Source organism: Vigna radiata, unplaced genomic scaffold, assembly GCF_000741045.1.
Source record: "Vigna radiata var. radiata cultivar VC1973A unplaced genomic scaffold, Vradiata_ver6 scaffold_154, whole genome shotgun sequence".
NCBI lineage: Eukaryota > Viridiplantae > Streptophyta > Magnoliopsida > Fabales > Fabaceae > Vigna > Vigna radiata.
In genome coordinates this window covers 253251-277609 of record NW_014542916.1, presented here as the reverse complement: position 1 = coordinate 277609, position 24359 = coordinate 253251, and the positions used below count along the sequence as shown (strand labels likewise).

Sequence of the window (24359 nt, the reverse complement as noted above, 5' to 3'; positions counted from 1 at the left end):
AAAGGAAGGAATCAAGAGCACATGCAATTAGTGGGTTGCATGTTCTAAGACTCAAAGAAGAAGAAAAGAGGGAAGGACACTTACCCTCTGTTGACAACAGAATGATTCGGTGCCAATGGAAACCTTGGGTGTCGAGGTGCTTTAGTTAGCTACAAGAGGGAGATCAAATGGTTCAATTTACTAAATTCTGGAAAGGGAATGAAATGGGCAAGGAGAGAAAAAGAGCTTGTAAGCAAATGTGTGTGTTTCTCAGATGAAGAAAAACGAACTAAGTTGCAGGCTTTGTTATTCTCATTTAAGTTGAAGTATTTGACTTAATTGGTTCAACCATTCCCCAAGTGCCACTTGTCAAGTCTTACAATTTCAGATTTTTACAATCTTTACATTGTATGATTTTATAATTTTATGATTTTTTATTTTATAATATATTGTTTTTATTTTATTTTATAATTTTATAGTTTTGTAACTATAATTTTATAACATTTTATATCATTATAATTTTATAATTTACTAATTAACATATTATTGATTCATAATTTTATAATGATCATTTATTTACAGTTTATATTATCAAATTCAACTAATACAATTTTTTAATTTTTTAATCATCATCAATAAATCAACTTTCCAATGTTTTTACTGAAAATATCTCCAAACTTCTCTAGTAATAATAATCTCTTCTAAAATACATTATTTATAACATTCTAAAAATATAGTATTTAATTAAATAAAAAAGTAATCACAATCATAATAGTAGTAAAAACGATTATAAGAAAGAAAGTATAAATTTATTTACGGTCATTCCAAAAATAACCATAAATTTGAAACTTTATATATAAGGTAACCTAAACAAAACTATTTACAATATCTAGTCTAACAACAACTAAATATATGCAGCTCATCCGTCCAACGCCTGCTCAAAGAGACATCATCTTTCTCTGCTCAATCACACTCACGTGATGATTATATCAAGAAAGGAAAACATACAACACAATCACAAGTAAAAGGGTAAACTAGAATACAATAATTAATGATATATTAACACATTATTATTTACACAAGAACATATAACATATCAAACCAAGCAATCCTTGTATGCATGACAATCATTTGACTTAATCATCTATATTAGTATAAATATTGAGCTATGACAATTCAAGGGCGATTTCATGTTTCTTCCAACAATGGCAATTTAGTATTTCTTCCAATAACAGTGATTTCATTCAAGACTTGTTTGACAACAAGCACAACAGCCACACTAACTCAAGTATTTAAAGCTTTTCCTTTTCATGTTTGCACAACAAACTAAATGGCCGTTTCGTTCAAGACATGTTTAACAGCAAGCACACATCCAATTCCATAACTTAGGTGCTCTCAATTTTGATTTCACTAATTTGAACTTTAATTTGAACTTCAACGTTAAAAAAGTAACTTTCACTTTTAAACAATCATCCAAAATTTGTACACATATATACACGTGACACATTGTTAGCCACGTGATAAAAAAAATTTAACAATGTTGTTGGTGTTGGAGGATTAAATCCACGAGTTTTTATTAGGAGAGGAATAAAAATTATTAAAGTTTAGAAAAGTAACTAAAATCAAAATCGTATGATAATTAAGAGACCAAAAATATATTTAATCCAAAAATTCATTTATAAAAACTATATAATTATTATAATTTAATTAATTTTTCGTATTTCTATCAATTATTATGATATCAGAATAAATTTATCAAATTAAAAATCTAATATGTAATTAGTATAATTCCAATAATTTCTCTTATTTCTCAAATATCTAACTTTTATTTCGTATCCATAAAATAACTTTCATATTATATATATATATATATATATATATATATATAACTTAAAAATTCAATAATTATTATAATTAGACTAACATCTCTCATTACTAATTATTAGGCCATTAAAGTAATTAAATCATAATCATGTATTTTACTTCAATTGATCAAAAAGTAGTATTATAATTTGAATAACAAAATTTAACCTCCTTCCTTGTTTTTTTTGTAAGATCCAAAGTCATAGAAGTGGTTAGTGTGAAAGGTTCTACCATATAATCCAATTTTATCTTCAGGTAAATTCAAGTTTTTGTCATATGTGTAGCACCAATTAATTTTCCTTTTATACATGCAGCTTTTCCCTGGATTGCATGTAATTTCCTTGTTTTCTAAATGAAATTCTATATTGTTATAATTCTAAAATATGCCTTGATAATTGATTAGACTTTTTGTTGTAACTATAACAATCTTAAGGGGTGGAATTGTGTAGGGGAAGAACAATCATAAGTTTATTCTAGAAATTAAGGGGAGCTAAATTCCTTTCTGTTTTAAAGTCATATTGTTGAATTTCAATAAAGGGTATGAATGTTGGCTTAAATATAAAAAAAGTTAAGAAATGATTGCAGAAAATATTTTGGTTCAAAATGTGAAGTTGATTGAGACTTTAATGCTTTTAAATTGTGAATTTTCTCAATATTAGTGTGGTTTGTGGAATTTTCAATTAAAATATATGATTGGAAGCATGTTGAATTGATGAGTGGTTTAAAAATATAGCTGAAGTGTTAATTCTTGATGTTTGTAAGAATAGAAAGGGAGAATCAAATTTAATGTCATAGTAATGAATATTAGGTTACTTATTAAAATGTTAGACATATGTAAATATTGTAAATAGAGGATAAAAGTGAGAAAAATATGAAGTGATGAAAAAATCCCAAATTTTCAGGAAAAAAGAATTGATTTGTCTATAGCTTTGTTGCTAAATGGTAATCTGACATTTTTTTCATATTAGAAGTGATTTATATCTTGTTAAATGATTTTTTTTTTCTATCATAAATATAATTTATGATGGTGTTATGTATTAAAATAAAAGTAATATGGATAAATTTTGTATAATAATATTTTATTATGAAAAGCTAAATTATAATTATTATATAGTTTATTTTACAAACTCAGTTATCTCTCTATAATATAAAATTATTTGTGAAAATTTAGTGTACTTTAGTGATTATATTAGTTATTTCTATAAAGAGAAATGATAATTTAATATGAGATCAAGTGTATTGAAGAAAACTTGTGACGTGGGATTAACCTAACTCTATTAATATCAAATTCATATAGAGAATGATAATTAAGTGATGAGAGTTGAAGAAAGTTTCATAGAACAGATTATATGATATAAAAGAACATCATATTTAGGGAGCTAATGAAGTTAACCCCGTCAGTAATGAATGTGATGTATGATGTTTCACTTGCGTTATTATTGTATCGAAAGATGAGAGGAGTGACAGTATAACAAAGTGCAAAGTCTCACTAGACCATTTAATATACTAGTCTTCCAAAAACAAAAGTTTAAAATTTTATCTATAGTTCGATGCTTGAATTTTAGTTAATTGACTTTAATTTAAGATTTTTGTGAAACTTACTATTAATATCTTTCAATTAGTAATTATATTTTATGGTATATAATTCACCCTTGCATTTTTGTATCTTTTCTCTCATTCTTGTCATGATTTTATATTGTGTATAACGAAAGTAAAGTTAAAAGTTTATAAAAATAATAAAAATGGAGTAAGAAGTAGCCACCAATAATATATTAATGAGTTAAATAATATGTTAGCAAGTAATCGATGTTAAACTTTTAGCTTCTATTTTAGACTACATATGAATTATGTAACCATATTTTGATATATAATTATTGATTTAAGAATTAAATTATATCCATTTAATTATAATAATTGATGTTATTATTAAGTTATAATCTTAATTATAATTAGGATAAAAATACTTACCCAACATCTTTTGACAACATTTAAACATCGTGTCATTGTGTGATTGGTTCAAATGACACTACCATGAACCAATCACACAATGACACATATGATGATATTCAAATGTTGTAAAAAAATATTGTCTATAAGAATGATTAAAAAAAGTAGAGTTGTTACAACATCAATTTCACTTTTAACATTTTTTCACTTTAACATCAATTCCTATACGAATGAGTTTTGTAACATAAACACTCAAAGAATCGATTTAGATAAATAAAGTGTTAGTGGGTCCTGATGTAAAGTGGGGGCTACAGCAGAAAAAAATTTCCAAATTGAATATATAAGTGTAACAACAAACCAAAAAAACTGGAAGTGGAAGAGTGGCCAAACCAAACCAATCTGCGTGACTGCGTCACTTCTCTTCTTTCTCTGTTTCCCTATTTCAGTTTCAGATCCAAACTGATTTCTCTGCCAAGTAACCCAAAATGGAAATCGCTAGCATTCCCGCCGACACCTACACTCTCGGTTTCATCGGCGCCGGAAAAATGGCCGAGTCCATTGCCCGCGGTGCCGTTCGCTCCGGTGTTCTGCCGCCTTCTCGCATTCGCACCGCTGTACACTCCAATCTCGAGCGCCGCACAGCGTTCGAATCATTCGGCGTCAACGTCCTCTCATCGAACGACGACGTATTACCGTTCCCTCTCCTTTTCTTTTGTCTCTTAAACAAACGTCACGCCGTTTTCACTCCTTTTTCTTCACACTCGTAGGTCGTGCGCGAAAGCAACGTCGTCGTTCTATCGGTCAAACCTCAATTAGGTATTGTTGTACTCTCTCGCGGTCATCATGCGTATTCGACTTGCGATTTCATTTGCTTCTGTTTGTGTTTGTAGTGAAAGACGTGCTGTCGAAATTGAAGCCGATAGTCACGAAGGACAAGCTTTTGGTTTCGGTGGCTGCTGGCGTCAAGTTGAAAGATCTTCAGGTTACGAATGCAATGTATTTTTTTTTCCTTCTTTTTGCTTTTTTGTACTTTGTTGTGTACGCTGTAATTTTAGTGGGAACTGAACGTGTTTCTATTTTATGATTATACTAACAAAAAAGAAAAAAGAAAATGATTTAATTTAAATGCACTGATACTTTAAAGGTGTTTTTCACTGATCAAATCACAAATCCATCCTCTCCGCTTTAAGTTTATTGACTTTTACATTTTACAGTGCATCACAATTAAACTCGTAATGATAGAATAAAAGGTTGGTTTCACTCTTTTATTTGGGTCAAATTTCGAAAATAAGAAACAAAATAAAAATAAGGTGATATTTTTGTATTCAAAAGTTAAAAGATGAAATGAAAACTAAAAATACTTTCCGAGACCAAGCAAACATACTACACATGGGTTTGTGCAAGTACCTTTCTCAAATATAATCAGGTTGTATAATTTTACGGAAAACGGTTGTTGCATAAAATGTAGGAATGGGCAGGGAGTGACAGATTTATAAGAGTGATGCCTAATACACCTGCTGCAGTTGGCGAGGCAGCATCAGGTATTATCCCATTTTCCCTCTACTTTTAAAAGCATAGTGATCCTCTGTTACTTTTATATGCAGAATGTTGAGAGAATATATGATGCATGGATTATTTGTACAACTTCGTAGTTCTGTAACTGACTGTGAATTCTAAATTGTCAATTACTGCTTAATTTCTCTCTGTTCAAGAGTTTTGACAGAACATTCAATTTTTGTCTGCAACTTGAAAGTGGTTGGAATTAACTCAGTTTATTGATAATCTAGTATTTAAACTTATCAGTACTAAAACTACATAGTGAAAAACATAATTTTCCTTTATAGTCTGTGACTGTTTCGGTTAGCTGGTGGGATATTTTGAACACTCTTTTGGTATTAGAATATTCTAATAAAAGGCTTGTTTTGTGATACTAATGCTCTGTTTTATAAAGTCTACAGCTTATAATGGAACTACATTTAGAACTGGCTGGCCTTTAATATTCATATTGGTTGATGTTTATATATTGTTTGTATTTTTATGCATCTTTGTAATGGGGCTCTTTCATGTGATAGAAGTTGCACATGATTTATGATAATAGTGAGTGCTTTTGCCTATTATGAAGGCTGCTATTGTTTATATATTGTCTCTGATGTGTACATTTGTTATAGTTTGATCGGGTAGTCTCAGCATGTCTTGTTTTTCTTCATTTGGATGCATAAATTATATGGATAAATAATCTCAATTATGGATAAATTACAAGGTTAAGAATGCCTTCTCTTACATGTGGTAATTCTGGACCTTGTATGTTATTTTACAACTTGATGGATATTCTTATTGCATTTCTTTCTGCATTAATTTGCATTGTTGACAGTTACAGACTTGAATGAATAGATAACTAAAACCAAACTATGACAGTTATGAGCTTGGGGGCAGCTGCAACAGAGGAAGATGGAAATATTATAGGTAAATTGTTTGGGTCGATCGGCAAAATATGGAGAGCTGAAGAAAAATATTTTGATGGAATAACTGGCCTGAGGTATGTAGATATCATTTCTAAAATCTCTGAATGATAATATTATTCGAGAAATCAAGAAGAAATTTCATTTCGTCTCTGATAAACATGTTTCTTTTGAGATAATTGATGATATTAGTGCAAGGTTAGAGGATAAGGACGGGTTAAGATGTCGGTATGCTATTCCCGTGCAATTGAAGCTATTTACGTTTACTCATTACTATTACGTTTATACTTTTGAATCCCTATTACTATTGTAAATCATTTCCCCCTGTTCAAGTGATGTGTGAGCCTTGCTCCTAATTTTCAGATTTTGTCTTGGTGTAGCTTCCGAGTTCTGTGACAGACATACTAAATTTTGATGTACTTACAAAAACTTGTTTTATTTTTCCTGAATTGTTCAGTGGTAGTGGTCCTGCGTACATTTATTTAGCAATAGAAGCTTTGGCTGATGGAGGAGTAGCAGCTGGTCTACCACGTGATCTTTCATTAAGTCTAGCTTCTCAAACTGTAAGTGAACTGAAATGCTATCCTTCGTCCATTGAACAGTTAATTTTATACTTCATTTCTCCGAATGTTTATAATTTATGTGATGCATGCTTTTTGCGTTGTCTTATATTGCTATTTTATCATAAAATCCAGATATAATAAGTAATATTTAGGACGCACAAAATATGTTGCAATTATTAGACAAGTTGAAGATCGGTTGTCTTTGTGTGTTTTTGTTAGCTTTACTGTGTATGTTCGTTCTATACTTGATGAAGGTCTCCAACAACAACGAATCACAAATTGTATCCGAGTAATATACCAAGTGCACTATATGTTGCTGTTTACTGGACAGTGTTTACTTTACAAAATGGATTCAAGCAATGTACGAAGTGTCCTCCTCTATATTGCAGTGCTTACTTGACAGGTTGAGCAAATTAATCAACCGGATTTATGGAAAAGCCTTCTCCCACAGTAGTGCATCCAAATTGATTTGACCCATACTTACACCTGCCCACAATTTTTTTTTTACTGGTTTTGATTAAATAACACATTGCCTGCGATAGGCATATATGCTCGTATTACAAATAGACAAAAAGATAAATAAGTAATGATACAGTTACTGTTGTTTGAATATGTAAGCAAGTATCATCTGAACATTACATTACCTACATTTTAAATTTAGTTTCTAAAGTTGCATGCATGACTAGTCTATTTGTGTCGTTGGCAGGTATTGGGAGCAGCATCAATGGTGACACAGACTGGGAAGCACCCGGGCCAACTCAAGGATGACGTTACTTCTCCCGGTGGGACAACAATTACGGGCATTCATGAATTAGAAAATGGTGGGTTCCGTGGAACACTGATGAATGCTGTTGTTGCTGCTGCTAAGCGCAGCCGAGAGCTTTCTTGAATGTAGAGATTAGTATTATACCTTTTTAAGCTAAAATCAGATTTTGGCTGAATTTTCAGTTTATTTGAACTGTGGCGTAGGAGTTATTTAGTTTGGGCTAGCATCATATACGTGTATGTCTGTTTGATGTTAAAAGTATAAATAAAACACTTGGCCTCGAAGATAAGAGTTTCATTCTTCTGGATGCATTTTGTCTATAATCTTTCTGAATTTCTTCTATTTACATACTGAAAATGAAACTAAGGTTGTGTTCACTTGGGGTGATTGGAAGAGACTGATTGAGTGAATTTGAGAGATTTTTTTTTTGTTTATTTGAGTAAATTTGGAGATAAATGAGAGTGGATTTTGAAGTAAAGTTTATGAGAATTAGTGTAGGATTTAATTTATATGACAGATTAAAAAAATTTACTTCCAAATCCACTCTCGTTTATTTCTAAATTCACTCAAATAAATAACAAAAAAAATTATCTTCAAATTCTTACTCTCCCCCAATCATCCCTAAATTAACACACCCTAAATGTTATGTAGAATACAATTTATGTTTAACGAGTATAGCTGATAAATTAGCCAGAAGTTAAAATGTTAAAACATTAAATTGATTTTTTTTTTAATTAGTAAGTGATTGGTAAAGTTGTTTGTTAAAATTAGCTTGTAGGTATAAAATGGCATGAAAAGATGTCTCTTTATGTACACACAAAAATATAATAATCAATTTAAGTTTTTTTGGCATATTTTGGACTCTTATTTTAAAGTATTTCACAATAAATTAAAAGTAAATTACTTAAATAGTGTAATATTTTGAAGTACAATTTAACATAAATTAAGATTTTTATTAAAATATTGAGGGTAAAAATGGAAAATAGAATTATAAAGTCAAACATAATTTCAAGTGATCTGAAAAGGTATGATAAGCTAATAGGATATATCCGTGTATTAACTTTATTTTAGCCGAACGGGTTGATCTTAAGATAATCTAACTAAAAGAACATGTTAAACACTTTTAGTGAAGTTATTAATAGAATAATAATAATTTTTGTGTATGCCACAAAAAGAAAATGACATTTTTTTTTTCTCAAATGAGCTCTAGAACGAAATTTGCATTCTGTAATCAAGTGCAAGACCGGGATTTGGATAGCTGAAGCACATAATTTAGTCAAGTACATATAGAAGTGAACTTACCTTCAAACGAGTGTATAATAGATCCAACTTTACTTTAAATTTAATTTAACATGTATCAGTTAAAATGTTTAAACTCTTCTAATACCCATTTTCGGTCTACCTGGACTATCCACACCTTTCTGGTTACAGTTCTAGTGCCTAGTTCTTGTTGAAATTTCTCTTTCATCTAGTGCAACTTAAAAGTTTAGTGCTTTGTGATAAAGTGAAGCTCTGTAACATGTATGATACGCCACTGGCATGTTGATAGTTGAGTTTACTAACAAAATATGCCGCCTGGATTAAAGGATGATGGTTTCAACGGCAAAGGTGAGCTGTAGTTTTCACATCATGCATAACGTGTATACCGTTTATTTCCTTCCCAACTTAGAAGTCAAACTGAATATACTAACTTGATAGAAAGACCATGGATCATATAGGTAATAGGTTGATAAAAATGAATCACAGTAATCACATTACATTTATGAAGACATTAATCCTTAGAGGGTAAGACATACTGGTCGTGCTGAAATGAAGAAACCTTAACATTGAGTTAACATCCCTTGCCCCCAACTATTAACCAACAGCAATCAGTCAGCTCTTTTCGTCTTATCCATTGCAAGTACGCCAAATCTAAACAATGATAAGCTTAAAATAGCAAAAGTTTGGGAACTTTTTTCACAAAAGGGAATTACGGTGAGCAAAGAATAAAAATATACACAATTATTCATTTTTGGAAATCTATAATGTGAGTAGGAAACTACATTTGGAAGCACAAACCATAGGTAGCATACAACAGATTAAAAGGAAGTAATCTCATTCTGTATCTTTTACCAAGTTGTTGATCATGTTTACCAAAGGAAGAGTTCCCTTCGCCATAATCTCTATCCTAGATGTATTAGAAGCATAAGAAAATAGAGAGAGTCCAAAAAATAAGAGCTCAGGAAGAAACAGTCTTGATGACAAGAATCCATGCCAGTAATGCGGTTCCAGATCAAAAAACGCATCAAAAAATCTCCTTGTGCCAGGTAAATCAAGTTTGAGTAAGATGTCCATACCAAAACAGAAGAACTCCCTTTGTCGCCGCCTTTGGATGGGCCATAAATCTTTCCACACTTGTGCAGATATATCTCCTCCGGAGAGACCTCTATCAGAGCCCAGACTCTGAACAATAGAATTAGCAACAATAGGAGCTGCAGCCAGGGTCCTTGCAACCATATACCCAGTTGAAGGATGCACCATCCCAGCGGTACCACCAATGCCAACAACCCTTTGGGGTAGAATTGGGAGTGGGCCACCCATGGGAATGACACAGTGCTCATCTTCTTCAATACTTTTCACTCTAATACCCAAATGTCTCAACCTAGCAACCATTCTTTCCTGTATATCATCCATTCGTAATCCAGGCCGTGCTACAAGGGAGGTTTCTTCAAGAAATATCTTAGTAGATGAAAAGGGCATTGCATACAGAAAAGTGGGTATTCTATCATTTCTCTGCTTCAGCTCCTTGTCATTGTCCAGATGAGAATCTCTCCAGTCCATAAAAAGCATTTTATCTACATCATACGGGTGTTCATCAACCTCAGCCAGAATCCCATAAGCCACTTGGTAACCTGGGTTATACGGTTTATCATACTGAACCAAGCATCTTGAAAACCCAGTTGCATCAAGAACCACAGTAGCCTGAACAGTGACACCATCATTACAAATCAGCAAAGATTTGGTATCCTCGTGAATAATCTTGATAACTTTGGCCTGGTGAAACTTGACACCATTTGAGATACATTTCTGCAGCATCTTTGATTTCAGCAGCTTCCTATTGACCCTACCATAAGGCCTATCAAGATCCTTCTTCGTTTTATCGTCGATGTAGACAACTGCGCCGGACCAGGTGGTGTCAAGGCAATCGAGCAAATCCATGGCCTCAAACTCATCCACCCAAACCCCATAATTATTGGGCCAAATCAACCTAGGGTTTGGATCAATAGCACAGACTGAAAGCCCTGCCTCAGAAACCTGCTGCGCAACTGCAAGCCCAGCAGGTCCCCCTCCCACAACAGCAAGGTCCACCACAGCCCCCTTTGAGGAATCATACAAAGGAAGTTCAAAATCCAGATTCTCCTTCTTGAATTCAGGAACAAGCTCCAAAAGGGCACTGCTACTAGCCCGCAAACCACCACAATTACCCCATCTCACAAGTGGTTTCTTAGAACCAAACCTAAAATCCTGACTTTGCAACCTAGAGGAACCTAAACCGCTTAATTTCTCTGAATAACCGTGAAGTGGGTGCAAAAACTCAAGTTTGTTTGGTGTTTTGAGCAAAGTATCCATAGCAATCGTATAAATCTCTAAAATACTCAACGAATCTCCAAACCAATACTCAAAACACCATCTGGGTCACAATAAATAAGACAACTTTGCACAGTCACGCCAACAGTGAAGACACAAAATGGAATTTCAGTAATAATTAAAACCAGCAGCACTTGATATTCATGCTTACCTTGGAGAAAAGGAATGGCAAAAAGGGAAACATTAAAATTCAAATGCAGAAGGTAAGGAACAGAACACCTCCGGACATTGGTTTGGCCGTTTTGGTAATGGTAAAACTCGTGTGGCCACTAGACACTCCTCGTCTGCGACAATCCTAAGTGGATGTTTTCTTTTGTTGCGGAAAATAAAATGAAAATAATGGGAATTGGTGGTGTTGGATTATCCGATGCCCAAAGTTTGGTCCATACCTTACTGCGATAAATGCCAAAATCCAATTGGTTCGCTTGTCAACGTCGTAATTATCCAGTTTGCACTTTTCTCAAGACTCTATTTTTTTTTTCTATCATTCTTGATTTTTTTTTATATGCCAAATTGGGAGACTTTTTTTCTCTTGCCTAACATATTCCTTTTAAAATGCTCTAAATATTTCTAACTCCAAATTTTTTACGTGTTGGTTTATGAGAAAAAGATTTTTAAAAAATGAAAATGATGTGGAAATATAAGTCATTTAGAATTATAAAGGGTTTTCATTTTGGAGGTTTTATTTTTGGGTTTCAAAAATAAAGAATGTGAGAGAATTCATGAGAGAGAACATCCTTCAATTTATAAATCTTTTTTGAACAGAATTGGTCGTTCACATATTTTTTATCGTTTACTAGATTGTAGCTTTGTTCGTTGTCTTTTCGTCGTTTCAAAACACTAACGTTGTTCTGAACGTCAAAACCACTGTTTACATAGGTTTTGATTTGTTCTTGTTTGGTAGGTTTGACTTTTTTTTTTTGAAAAAAATTACCATTTAGGGATTGTTATGTTTTTTTGATTTTTTTGGACCTTATTTAGTGTATTGTAGATATTGTTGCTATAGAGGAAGTTTGTCAGCAAAGTTAAGTTTGTCATAGCAAGAAGAAGGTATGTGAGGTTATATTATATTTCCAAAAATTTAGGGTTTTTATGTATATAAATAGAAACCATATTTATGTTTGTAGTTAGTCTTTAGACACTCCTCAAGATAAGTTGAGTATTGAACAAAAGTGTTATATTGAGAACATTTTTTTGGTTGATTCTTATGCTTTCCATAATGTATTAAGATAGGTAGAAATTTGCTATCTGAGTTATGTGGTAGATGGGTTGATAACATGAGTGGGTTTTATTTTGGGGACAAAATTCTTGAATTGAATGAATTTGATGTATGTTTATCCTTAGAATTGTCAGTGGTTGGAGAAGTGATAAATTTAAATAAAGTTGGTGTTCATAGTGCGTCTAAGAACTACTTCCCTGATTGAAAAGTAGATGTTAACATGGTATATGAATTCTTGTTGGAGGAAAATGAAAATTTCCTATAGAACATTTCCGTACTTTGTATATATTGGTAGGGATATCCGAGTAAAAGTGGACTAGTTTTTCCAATTATTTTTGACCTTGTTTTGGAGCTGAGGTACGTGGGTAACTACAACTAGGGTAGTTTAGTTTTTGAGTACTTGGATGAAAGTTTGTGAACTTCTTCAACAACAATGAAGAATGAAAGAAGCCGAACTCATTTCATGTTGTTGGATGTGCTTACCTGTTGCAAGTACATGTTTTGTTTCTATTTGTTCGTCAAATGCAATAATTTGTTTTATTTTTTTATCAGTTTTGATTGTGATTTTTTATTTATTTATATTTTGCAGGTTTGGTTTTGTCACCATTTTGTGACGTCAAACTCAATGTACAATACTCGGGTAAAAAAATTTCCAATACTGTTGAATTGGATTGATTTCAATATTGGTGGGAAGTACATTGGAAGTGCTTTAGCTAAGGGGATCAATCAGTAGTTGGTGATTTGAGGAATGTGTTGGTGTAATGTATTGTATATTATTTCCTGTTTTATATAATGAAATTTGTTTATTTGTTGAGGTTGATGTTGATGTTGATGTTGGGATCTCTGAAAAAGATATTTCTTATGCTATGGTGAAAGAAACAATTCAGAAATATGGTGTGTCATTTAAGAAGCAAAATAGAGGACATAAGGAGGAAATAATTCGTGTTGTAGAAGAACAAATGCAGGCTATTTGTGACCTTGAAAGTAGTATTCATCATTTAAGAAAGTTGGTTGAAGAGAAAAATGAAAATAAGGGTACAGAGTTTGTGGAGAAAGCGTTTTGTGGGAGTGAAGATCCTTGTCAAAGTATGTGGGTTCAACATCAGCACCAAAACCGGAGGTTTGAAGGTCGCGTTCAAATGAAGGAATGCACTATGTATGATCGAATAAAGGTTGGACCCTGAAGACGGTTCAAGAGTCGAGTGACATTTATCGGAGATGAAAGAAGAAAACAATGAGTAGTAGAATAAATTGTAGTGATATTTAAATGTTTAGAATTTGAGATGACTTTGTTCAAGTACATTAGGAAATGTAATTGTTACTTAATATGTTCATGTACAAAGAATTGTTGTTTCCCATTATTTTGAATTTAATTTCATGGAATGAAATTAGTTGAATGAGATTTGTTTTATGTTTTCTGTTTGTCCACATTGATTGAAGTTGGTACCCAGTTAATTGAAGTTTGTTGGTCGACCAAATAAAGAGGTTTGTTATGTTGTTTTTTGTCACTAACAGATTTAGTTCATTTTGTAAAGTTTGGAAAATATTTTTGAGGTCATTTGTGACTTAGGGTCTATGTTTTTATTCATGATAGACCAACCTTGTTGAAATTAAGTCTGTATAGACATCATACTGAATATTTTAAGTGGGAAAAATTTATTCAGAAGTTTGTCTACCTTGGTGTGCAAAAGTAGCAACCTAAGTCCCTAGTTATTTGAACTCTGGTCCCAAGGTGTATTGCAGGATTTTTTGTTTTGTTTTTGAAGTTCATTTTGTGACTTAGGGTGTATGTGTTTTGTTCATGATAGAGCAACCTTGTTGAAATTATGGTGTGTGGACATGATACTCTATTTTTTAAGTTGGAAACATTTATTTAGAATTCAGTCTACCTTGCTATGCAAAAGTCATAAGTAAGTCCCCACTTATTTGAATTGTTGTCCCCAAGGTATATTGCAGGTTTATTTTTTATTTTTTGAAGTTCATTTTGTGACTTAGGGTGTATGTTTTGTTCATGATAGAGCAACATTATTGAAATTAAAAGGTGTGTGGACATGATATTCAATTTTTTAAGTTGGAAACATTTATTGTATAATCAATGATATGATTTGAAATATATGATGATATGAAATTGTGGTTTTAAGAGTTCAAAAGAAGAATTCTTAGTGGTATCAAAGTGTTGTTGGTATGAATGTAGGAAGCTTAATCTTAGGGGTTATCCTAACACAATAATGATCATTCATTCTCAATTAGAGATGAGTGATGGATGTGATGAGAGTAGTAAGAAGTTCTAATCTAGGTGATCCATTATGGCCTAAGACTTGGAATAAACCAACTTTGTGTGTAGTAAGGTGAAACCCATTAGCATTGGCTTTAGAGAGCACTAGAGGCCACCATAAGTTCATGACCCACCATAACTCGACATTCATAGTAAATCTAGATGGTCAAGTCTAGGTCAAAGGCATGATTAAGATGTTTGATTAACTCTGTGTGAAATGTGATATATGATGCAATTATAGTATATTATGTTTGATCCTTTTTATCATTAGCTTACCATTTTTATGTGTTTTTCTTGTTCAATTGTGATTAATTCTATTGACAATGATCATTTAATATATGTGAACAAAAGAAGATGATATTTCTTTACTCTAAGTTCATATGCTGAAGATGTATAGTTACTTAATATAAATGTTTTTTTTTTTTTTTTGTTTTAAAGAACCAAATTTGTACATAATTTTATAAACTTGTATATAAGGTTTTATTTGAAATTATGTTTTATATTTAACTTGATGGAACTTTATATTTTCATGCTTATTAATAGTTCTATTTTATTGATTAGCTAATAGTTGTTATATAATATTTATACTATTTAAATGAGATATTTCATATTTAATAATAATTTCATTTAAATAAAACTATATTAAAACTAATAAGATTAAATCTAATTTATATATTACTAAATATTAACTATAATAATAATAATAATAATAATAATAATAATAATTTCAATTAATAAATAATAGTTTAATCTTGAAATAAAATAAAAAACGATAAATATAATTAATTTTTTTTAAAAATTAATAAGTGATAAAATAAATTGTAATAACAGTTTTAATTTAATTTAAAAAATATAAATAAAATTGGAAATATAAGATATTTATTTGATAATAATTTCATTCAAATAAAACTGGATAGATTAAAACTAATTTATATATTACTAAATATAAATTATACTATTAATAATAATTTCAATTAATAATTAATAGTTTAATCAGGAAATAAAATAAAATCATAAATATAATTAATATTACATAATTATAATTCTTGTTATTTGTGAAACAACTTTTTACATGATTATTTTCTCTAACAAATAAGAACATACAATAAAAATTAAATACAGCAAAACTTATTTTTATTTTTGCATAATAAAAATTAAAATAAAATCTTATAGTATTGTGAAGTGAAGATACATATTTGAAATAGTTATAAATAAACACATAATATTATAAAAATTATTTTTATTATTGAATATTAAATATTGTTAGAAAAATATCCTAGATTCACGGAACAAAGATTAGTTCTACAAAATTTAGGACCGTTCAACTATATAAAAAAGAGACGTATTTTCTTATTATCGTTTTTTGACGTTTTGCATTAACTTATTTTCTTTTCATTAAATAAAAGTAATTTTATTATTTAATAAAAATACAGCAATTTTAATAAAGAGATTCCATTTTTTTAAATATATTTTTTTCAATTTCATCTTTTAAATAACCATTATTTTAAGTTAAAATAATTATATTTTTATATTTACTTTTTCGTTGACTTAAATTTAATTATTATTATTTATCATTTGATATTTTAAATTGTATTTATTTCAATTCAATTTTTAATTAAATTAGTTATTTGAAGAAAAAAGACATACACACGTACATGTATTTTTACTAGTTGTTACTAAAATAAATTTGTAATCATAAAAAAGTTTTAAAAATGTATTTTTCGCAAGAATTGACGGGGAAATTTCGAACACAATTTACTTCAAGTAAAACTTAACTTTTTGAGATCCATTTCTACCCATTAGGTAAATCAGTGCTTCATTTATCTTCTGATAACAGTAAATCAGTGTATATCAAACAGAAGAAAAAGTATATTCATTATTCTTATTTTTTTCAATTTTGTTTCCAATCAAATATCGAGAAAATCTATTAGTAAAGAAACACAACCAACCAATAACCAATCCACACGGATTAGGGGCGGCAATGGGTGAATCATCGGAGGATTTCTCTGTGGTGGTTTTGGCGTCGGACCTCGGCGTCGATGCGCGACCTTTCCTTGAACATCAACAGCAACAAGAAGAAGAGAATTGGCATGACTGTTCTCAATATCTCTTCCCCGATGAAGATTTCTCCGATCTCGATCAGTTGCAATTCCTCCTCCTCCAAGGCACCGACAAAAATTCCAATCGCATTCTCCGCATCGTCGGCAAGTACTTCCCCGGTATTCTACTGTTTCCTCAATCAATTCAACTTAATTAATTAACTAATTAAGGTGCTCTCATATTTTAGGGTTTCTTCGCTGGTTAAGATGTGTTTTTATGTTAGAATATTAGGTCTCTTTTGGTTCTAGTAGTTTGCTTCACTAGTGAGATTTGATGTGTTACATCTAGATGCTAGTCAAACTAGTTTCTGTAATTTTTTCGGAAAAACACTGGGATTCAACACTCGAATTATAGAGTCACGAATTCGTAGTCTGTTACGCAATAACTCTGTTATTCCACCTTCTTATTTGTTCTTATTTTACGTGTAAATTTGCTCCGCCGTGAGGTTGTCTGGCTCTGTCTAGGAGGATAAGAACACAACTCTATGTCTCAAACAATGAGAAAAAAGTGGGAAGAGAAAGAAAGTTAATAATTGAATTAAACCTCTAGGACTCACAAAGGGTGGCTCACGTGCTAGTAGCTTAGGCCTTTTAAGCATATTAGAGGGGTTTGATTCCTAGCTGTGTTAATAGAGAAGCACGTGTGAAGAGAGGAGTTGCACCTTAATATGTATTCTACTCTCTTTGGGACTGGTTTCATGGTTTCTGGCTATGGGGATACGTCGCTTTCAAGAAAAAAAAAAAGCTATAGCGATGTAAATTCTTATTGTATCTTTTGGCGAAGCTGTTTTGAAATATGTAGTACTTCTATTCCATTGATTTGGTACTCATGCTTTTAAATGGTGTGCAGCAACTGTTGTAAGTGCAGAACGACTGAAGAGATATGTGTTTCACAAGATCTGCAGTGAATTGCCGGATGAGCCATTCTGTATTGTTTACATGCACACCACCGTTCAGAAAGAGGATAATTCCCCTGGTATAACGATCTTAAGGTGGATTTATGAAGAACTTCCTGCTGATTTCAAGGACAGGCTTCAAATTGTGTATTTCATCCACCCTGGCCTTCGGTCCAGGCTAGTCATCGCTACTGTTGGCCGCCTCTTCTTGAGTGGAGGGTAACTCATCTTCTATTGACTCTTAACACAAATGAACATTCAAAAGCATTCTAACTAGGAGTATAATTTAGGTTGTATTTGGATAAACTTATAGGAGAACAAAATTAAAAGTAAAATGAATAAATTTCTTTAGTTAAAATTAACTTTTGCACTTCAGCTTTTGAAGAAAAAAGTTAATTTATTTACTTAGCTTATGCAAGTAGGGTCATAGTTGTATGATTTTCGTCAGTTACATTGATTGACCCACTATCACTTGTTACACTAATCCTATTTTGATTTTGATTCTCTTTGTTATTGATATAGATTATATTGGAAGATCAAGTATGTAAGCCGGCTTCAGTATCTCTGGGATGATATAAAGAAAGGAGAGATAGAAATACCGGATTTTGTGAAAAATCACGATGATATTCTTGAGAATAGACCACTCACAGATTATGGTATTGAACCTGATCCCTTTCACTTGACTGGGATGCCTTCATCTACCTACTCATTTGGAAAGTACGAGGAGAGATGGGCGGGAAGGGATTATGTGTCGTAGTATGTGTATTGTCTCGTTTCATGAGATGAACCTGAACCTTTGTACAGAATGAATGTGGTATTTGTATTTCTGACACTCATCTTTGAGTTTCTTTGTTTTTGGTCGTGGAGCTAAACCTGACTGTGTACGAATAGAACTACATGTTTTCTATGCCACAAGAAATGTATTTCTGTAGATTAATCTACAGCATAATACCTTGTTCATATGTTGAGATACTTTTGAACTACTGCTCCCCATATGGTATTACTGGCTCTGGTTTGGCAAGACCCGACTCTTGCGTCTTCTCTTAACTCTTCACCGAAGTATGAATGATGTATTTTGAGGATACTATTCATCTTTCTATCGGGCTAATAGTGGTTTTTCGGGCTAACGGTGATTTGGCTGGTTACTACAGTATGTCCTTTCATTGATATAAACATGTATTCTGTTGTCAAAAAGTTCTTAAAAAAGAGTTGTTAAAATATCATTGTCTTTCTGATTTATTTCATTATACTTATTTGAGTATGGGAATGTGGAAGGAAGATAACCAAGCCATGAAAGACGTTAAGTTGTATATGATACATTGGCGGGTTAACATATTTGCTTTATTTACGTGCAGTTGTCAGAGTATTAAACAACTTTTGTGATCTAAGTATTAACATATTTATACGAAGTTTTCATGGAATGTGTAAATATTTATTCCTATAGTTTAAATATTAATTTAGTATACTATAGTCAAAGTGCTATGCCATCTTTTCCTTTTGAACACACAATATATTGCAGAGAAGCAAACCTAGCAAACCTGCAGAGACATTTCCTAAGCACTCTTGTATGATCCATACAGACATTGCAGCAGGAAAACCCTTAATGTTTATACACGTGTTTATTTGGATACATGTTTCAAACTCAAGTCTTTTAAAACAACAAATCAATAATTGCTTCCAATAACTGCATATGAAATGTATTGTATGTTTTAGAATTTGAAATTTATGACATGATTTGATATTTAAAAGACGTCTTAAAAGTTAAAAAAAAAAAAATTTAAATTGTTCCTAATTTTAATTTTTATGTGATGTGAAACTATTAGATATATTAGAAGGGTAAATATTTAAGTTGTATTGATATTTCAAGTGGGATCAACATCTGGAACTCCATTTTTATCATATTAAATGTCAATAATCAATCAAAACATCTCATGTTCCATGATCCTTGACAAGGACTAAAATATTAACTCCGTTGTTATGAAGAGTACAAAATAGAAAGGAAAGACAGACTGTGATTTATTGAGAATAGATGATCAGTAATAATACATAGATGAAGTATATTACAACAACTTGATTACAGGGTAAAGCAAATACATATATGATGAAATCTACTAACACTCAAACACTAATAAACAAGGAAAGAAGCATTAACATGCCAATATAGCTCATTATCCTGAACTCTAGTTCAGCAACATTCTTCACAAAGCCAGCAGCAACACAGAGCGAAGAGGCTGCATAATAAATAAGAATTTTCAACAACAAAAAACAGATATCAATCGAATAAATTTATTCACAAGCTTTCTGATAAAATATGCTGATCTGATCCAACTCCAAGTCATAGTCTAGTATTCTAGTAAATAGTTTGTGGTGTTTATGGAAACTTTAGCACATATATATTAATTCATTTCTTGCTTAAACAGTTATAGATTATAGTACTCATCGTTATATACCATGTTTTCCATGCAGAATATATAGCATATGTATGAGTGTATTAATATAATCATTATGCAATTTAGTAGATGCTTACCATCCCTCGATGAAGCCCCTATCACCTTTCTTCTTGGAAGTAGAGAAGAACTTTCTTTTGGCGGGGGGATTCTCAGATGGGTATCCTGAAATCATAGGAAAATGAAAAGTGAATTATGTAACATCTTCAAGTTAAGTAGGTTGTGTTTGTGCATATTTGCTACAAAGAAATTGAGTAGAGGAACCTAGGGGAGGTTGGTTTCCCTGAGTATCTGGCTTCTGCATTTTGGAGAAATAAAGATGATTTGATTATACTTCAATCAATGACTGTGTCAATATTGAGTGGAACTGTATAATGCTGATCATTACACTCCTCAATATGTTTATATACTTCCTCTACTCACATTATATATATTATATGGGGAAGAGAGAATTCTCTGTGTGAAAAGACAGTATCATATCACATTATTTAGTTTTTTGAAGTGTCCAATAGAATTGTGGAAAAGAAAGGTTGATTAAACTGTGCAAGAATTTTTATAAGAACTTTTATCTCTTTCTATGAATTTGAATTCAATTTTTCCTTCATCAACCTTTTTCAATTTGATGGATAATCTTTTAATATATTCCAATGTCCAGAAACTAATCAATTAACAATTGAAACTGTCTGTAGTTCGAATTTGGACAATAATTCTCTAAATCTCCATTTTCGAGTGTTGTGAATAAATTTTTTTTCATGAATTTGAACATAATTATTATAGAAATCACCAAATTTGTTTCAAATTAAATCTTTACAGTTTATATGTATTTATAATTTAGATTGAAGAACCTTTATCTTTTGCAGGTGGTTTTGTCTAATCGTTCACACGGCCTTTTGTGAACTTGACTTTTCGGAGTGAATGTTTTGAAATGCCACTTTCAATATTAATAATTCCGAACTCTTCAGTTTTCACTGCATCTTTCTGTTCTTAAATGGATTCCTATTAGAAAAGAATACAGAAACAAGTTGAGTCTAGATTGAAAGACAAATGAGATTAATCTAAGGAAACAAAATAAAAGTAGCCCTTTTATTATTTTTTTACGGATTCTGAAGTTTGATCCTTTTCTTAGCCCAAAGGACAAAAAAAAAACAGTAAAGAGCACGTTATAGAAGAATAAAGGCTCAAAAATGCCTAATATATATGCTTACTTTGTCAAACATTTTATACTTGTTTGCGTATCAAAGCCACTTCGATGGCAATACATTTCTGTTAAGAATATATTCCTTACAACTATGGGGAAGAATTCTTTTACTTTGTCTTCATGGTGATAAATTTTCTGTGGGCAGAATATGTCAACAATTTAGACATATAGTTAAGATCAGTATCAGTGATAATTAAGGAGAGTAAACTTGTTATATATATATGTTTACATACAAGAAAAGGAGGTGTGGAAGATGAACTTTAATAGTTTTGCGTAACATCAATATTGTTTTACAATACATATATAAAAAAAGGGATGGAGGAAGAAGAGAGAACAAGTATGATAAATTAATCTGTGTTTTGAAGGAGTAAAAAATAAGAAGACTGAAGTAGTTTTAAAGTGAGGAAAATAGAAAGTAGATATATAGTATTATCCTTGAGTGTCATAATGCATCAAAATGAAGTCTTGAGAACTTACAAGTTAAGAAAGAAAAAGGTTGGTGGAATAAGATTTCGTCAACAAATAAATTTGTATGAAGAAATAAAGGGTAAATAATAGGATGGGTTTTATTATCTTCCAAGCCAAAAAAAAATTCATCTCCATTTTTATATCTCCACATACCATATTTTGTTTTTTTTTTTTTTATTATTTCAATATTATAAAGGTTTAATATGGTCCCATTTTTTTTGGGTTTGGTTCAAAATAATCCTACTTTTAAAAAAAGTTCAGTAAGGTCCCATAATTTATTAAAAAATGTTCAATGTAGTCTTTTTCACTAATGCCATTAAAAGTCTAACGGTGTAATTGCCACCGTGGCCATAACTAAATGAGGTGTGAAATTTGACGAATATGTGGCGCACTGAAAAAGAATTTGTTTTCTTCCACTTGGAGTATACACTCTCACTACAATCTCACTCGCATTACCATCCTCTTTCACCATTTTTTCTTCAAGCACCAAAACATTTCCCTCCTCGCCTAAATCAGAGACCTTCCTAAAGTTGCCATTTCCGTGTACCAACAACACCTCAAAGGAAGTTTCCATGGATCGGACGACACCCGATAGTGCGTCCGACATCGGAAGCAGCGTAGACTCGTCAGGCGCCGAACTTGGACCTCCCGTAATCAGATCTGACAGTGACCTATTCCCAATTTGGGAGGAGGACCGGCACAGGGAAATATATGTTTTCTTCACTTTGTGTTCGGTGAAGGCCTTGACGAGTATGTATGTGAACATCTTCCAGCTGAGATATTACACCCATCACCCGTTTTCTACCTGTTTGCCCAACCAAAGATTGAATAGGAGATATCTGATGCAGGAAAACATAAAATCATATATTAATTCTCTTAAAAAACACCTGGATGTGAGCATTTTCAGGTTCTTTCATTACCAAATCCACTTTCATTGTCATGTTTTGTCACTTATAGTGTTGCCCATGCCATTGAATAAATAAAATCATTAAATTACCTTACACGAATCTTAAACAAAGAAATAATGGATATATAACGTAAGTTTTTTCAGTGTCATGCATTGATTTTATTGTTTTTAATTTGTAAGATATTTTTGTATTGATGGATGCAGATTCAAATCTTCAAACATTTCCTCCTGCAGCACAAGGCAAGATTGGTGGCAGTGGTGGTTCAAGGCCTCCATCTAATGTGGATAGTATTTTTTTTTTTAATTTTCTGTATAACTATGTTGTAATCTATTACTTGCATTGGAACAAGAATTGTGTGATTTTTTTTATTTGCATTATACAGATATATTTTCGAAACCAGTATCTAGTTCCGATGAATCTCAGCAAAGTGGTGGTTGGTTTTAGGAATTTTCAATTTCACTTGATTGTGTTATTTCTCATGTTATTTCACAGTAATGTTTTTCGTTGAGTTTCTTATTACCTGATTACCAAGGTTTGAATTTCACCAGAAAAAGCAACAGGGTATGGACCATTCGGGATCTGCACTAGCTTAATATTTGTAGCGGCTTCTATTAGCACATTTGTGACATACATAGCTCACAAATTGAAGCATCAGGAATGGAACTATGACATAAATGTGGTGACTTGTGTGACACCCGGGCACTGACGAGGGCGGAGAGTGATCGCCGGTGCAAGAAGCATGGTGTAGGGGGCACAGACAAGGAGCGGCTCCTGGTAGGCTTCGAGTGGAAGGGGCACATGGACGAATCGAACATACACCGGAATGAGAGGGATCTGGAGACTGTATAGGTATGAGACTATACAGTTGAAGGATAACTTAAAGGAATTGATTTGGCTACCCATATCACCAAAATGCATTTACTTTTCGGTAGCCTAACCCTTAAGAACTCCATGGTTAAGCGTGCTTAACCTGGAGTAATTCTGGGATGGGTGATTTGTGGGGGCAGTCAACAGTCCCTATAAGTTGCCGGGCTTGTTTTATGGTTATGCCACTTTATTCCTCTTTGTTTGTATCTAATCCTCAAATACTTCTCTGTACCTTCTGGCCTTGTCCAACTACTTTGCTTTATAGACATTCCCTGCTTGCTTTATGGATATCGATCAACATCAATGAAGTGTAAATAAAGAGAGTTTTTGTTGTTTTTAATTTACTCACAACAACGGCAACAACTTACTACGAAAGCTAAGGTGTGGCAGAGGCGCGACAGTGGTTCAAGAACTGTGCTTACTTCCCTCTCCATTGGGTTTTAGGGGTTACTGGTTGTTGTCTTATTTTTTTTAAAATTGGGATTTAGGGATACTTGATAGTGTAACGTTTGCCACATATTTATCATATTTCACACCTCGGTTAAGTATGGCCATAGTGGCATTTGTACAGTTAGATTTCTAATTGCGTTAACAAAAAGGATTGGATTGAACATTTTTTAACAAATTATGGGATCTTATTGAACTTTTTTAAAAGATAGGATCATTTTGAACCAAACCCAAAAAAAATGGGACCAAAATAGGTATTAAACCTATTATAAAAGGACATATTTTTATTCTTCAACATCAAATATTTAAAAATAAATTATAATTATAAGGT

General features: G+C 31.9%; 3 protein-coding genes and 1 pseudogene across 3 annotated transcripts; 3 read left to right on the top strand and 1 right to left on the bottom strand.

Annotated features, from left to right (window-relative positions):
* The first annotated feature begins 4137 nt into the window (after positions 1–4137).
* Positions 4138–7884, top strand: LOC106752544 (pyrroline-5-carboxylate reductase). The gene is made up of 7 exons (XM_014634245.2): positions 4138–4475; positions 4557–4605; positions 4680–4771; positions 5258–5330; positions 6205–6325; positions 6706–6811; positions 7518–7884. The coding sequence occupies exons 1-7, from the start codon at positions 4275–4277 to the stop codon at positions 7698–7700; spliced, it is 825 nt and encodes a 274-aa protein (XP_014489731.1). The 5' UTR covers positions 4138–4274; the 3' UTR covers positions 7701–7884.
* A 1643-nt stretch (positions 7885–9527) lies between these two features.
* Positions 9528–11564, bottom strand: LOC106752577 (lycopene beta cyclase, chloroplastic). The gene is made up of 2 exons (XM_014634291.2): positions 11356–11564; positions 9528–11247 (listed from the first exon to the last, which is right to left on the bottom strand). Exon 2 carries the CDS (start codon positions 11184–11186, stop codon positions 9672–9674), a length of 1515 nt encoding a protein of 504 aa, XP_014489777.1. The 5' UTR covers positions 11187–11247; positions 11356–11564; the 3' UTR covers positions 9528–9671.
* A 5031-nt stretch (positions 11565–16595) lies between these two features.
* On the top strand, positions 16596–18676 carry LOC106752522 (ganglioside-induced differentiation-associated protein 2). The gene is made up of 3 exons (XM_014634219.2): positions 16596–16917; positions 17648–17912; positions 18216–18676. The coding sequence occupies exons 1-3, from the start codon at positions 16680–16682 to the stop codon at positions 18448–18450; spliced, it is 738 nt and encodes a 245-aa protein (XP_014489705.1). The 5' UTR covers positions 16596–16679; the 3' UTR covers positions 18451–18676.
* A 3702-nt stretch (positions 18677–22378) lies between these two features.
* LOC111240977 lies at positions 22379–23899 on the top strand (annotated as a pseudogene).
* The last annotated feature ends 460 nt before the right edge of the window (positions 23900–24359 follow it).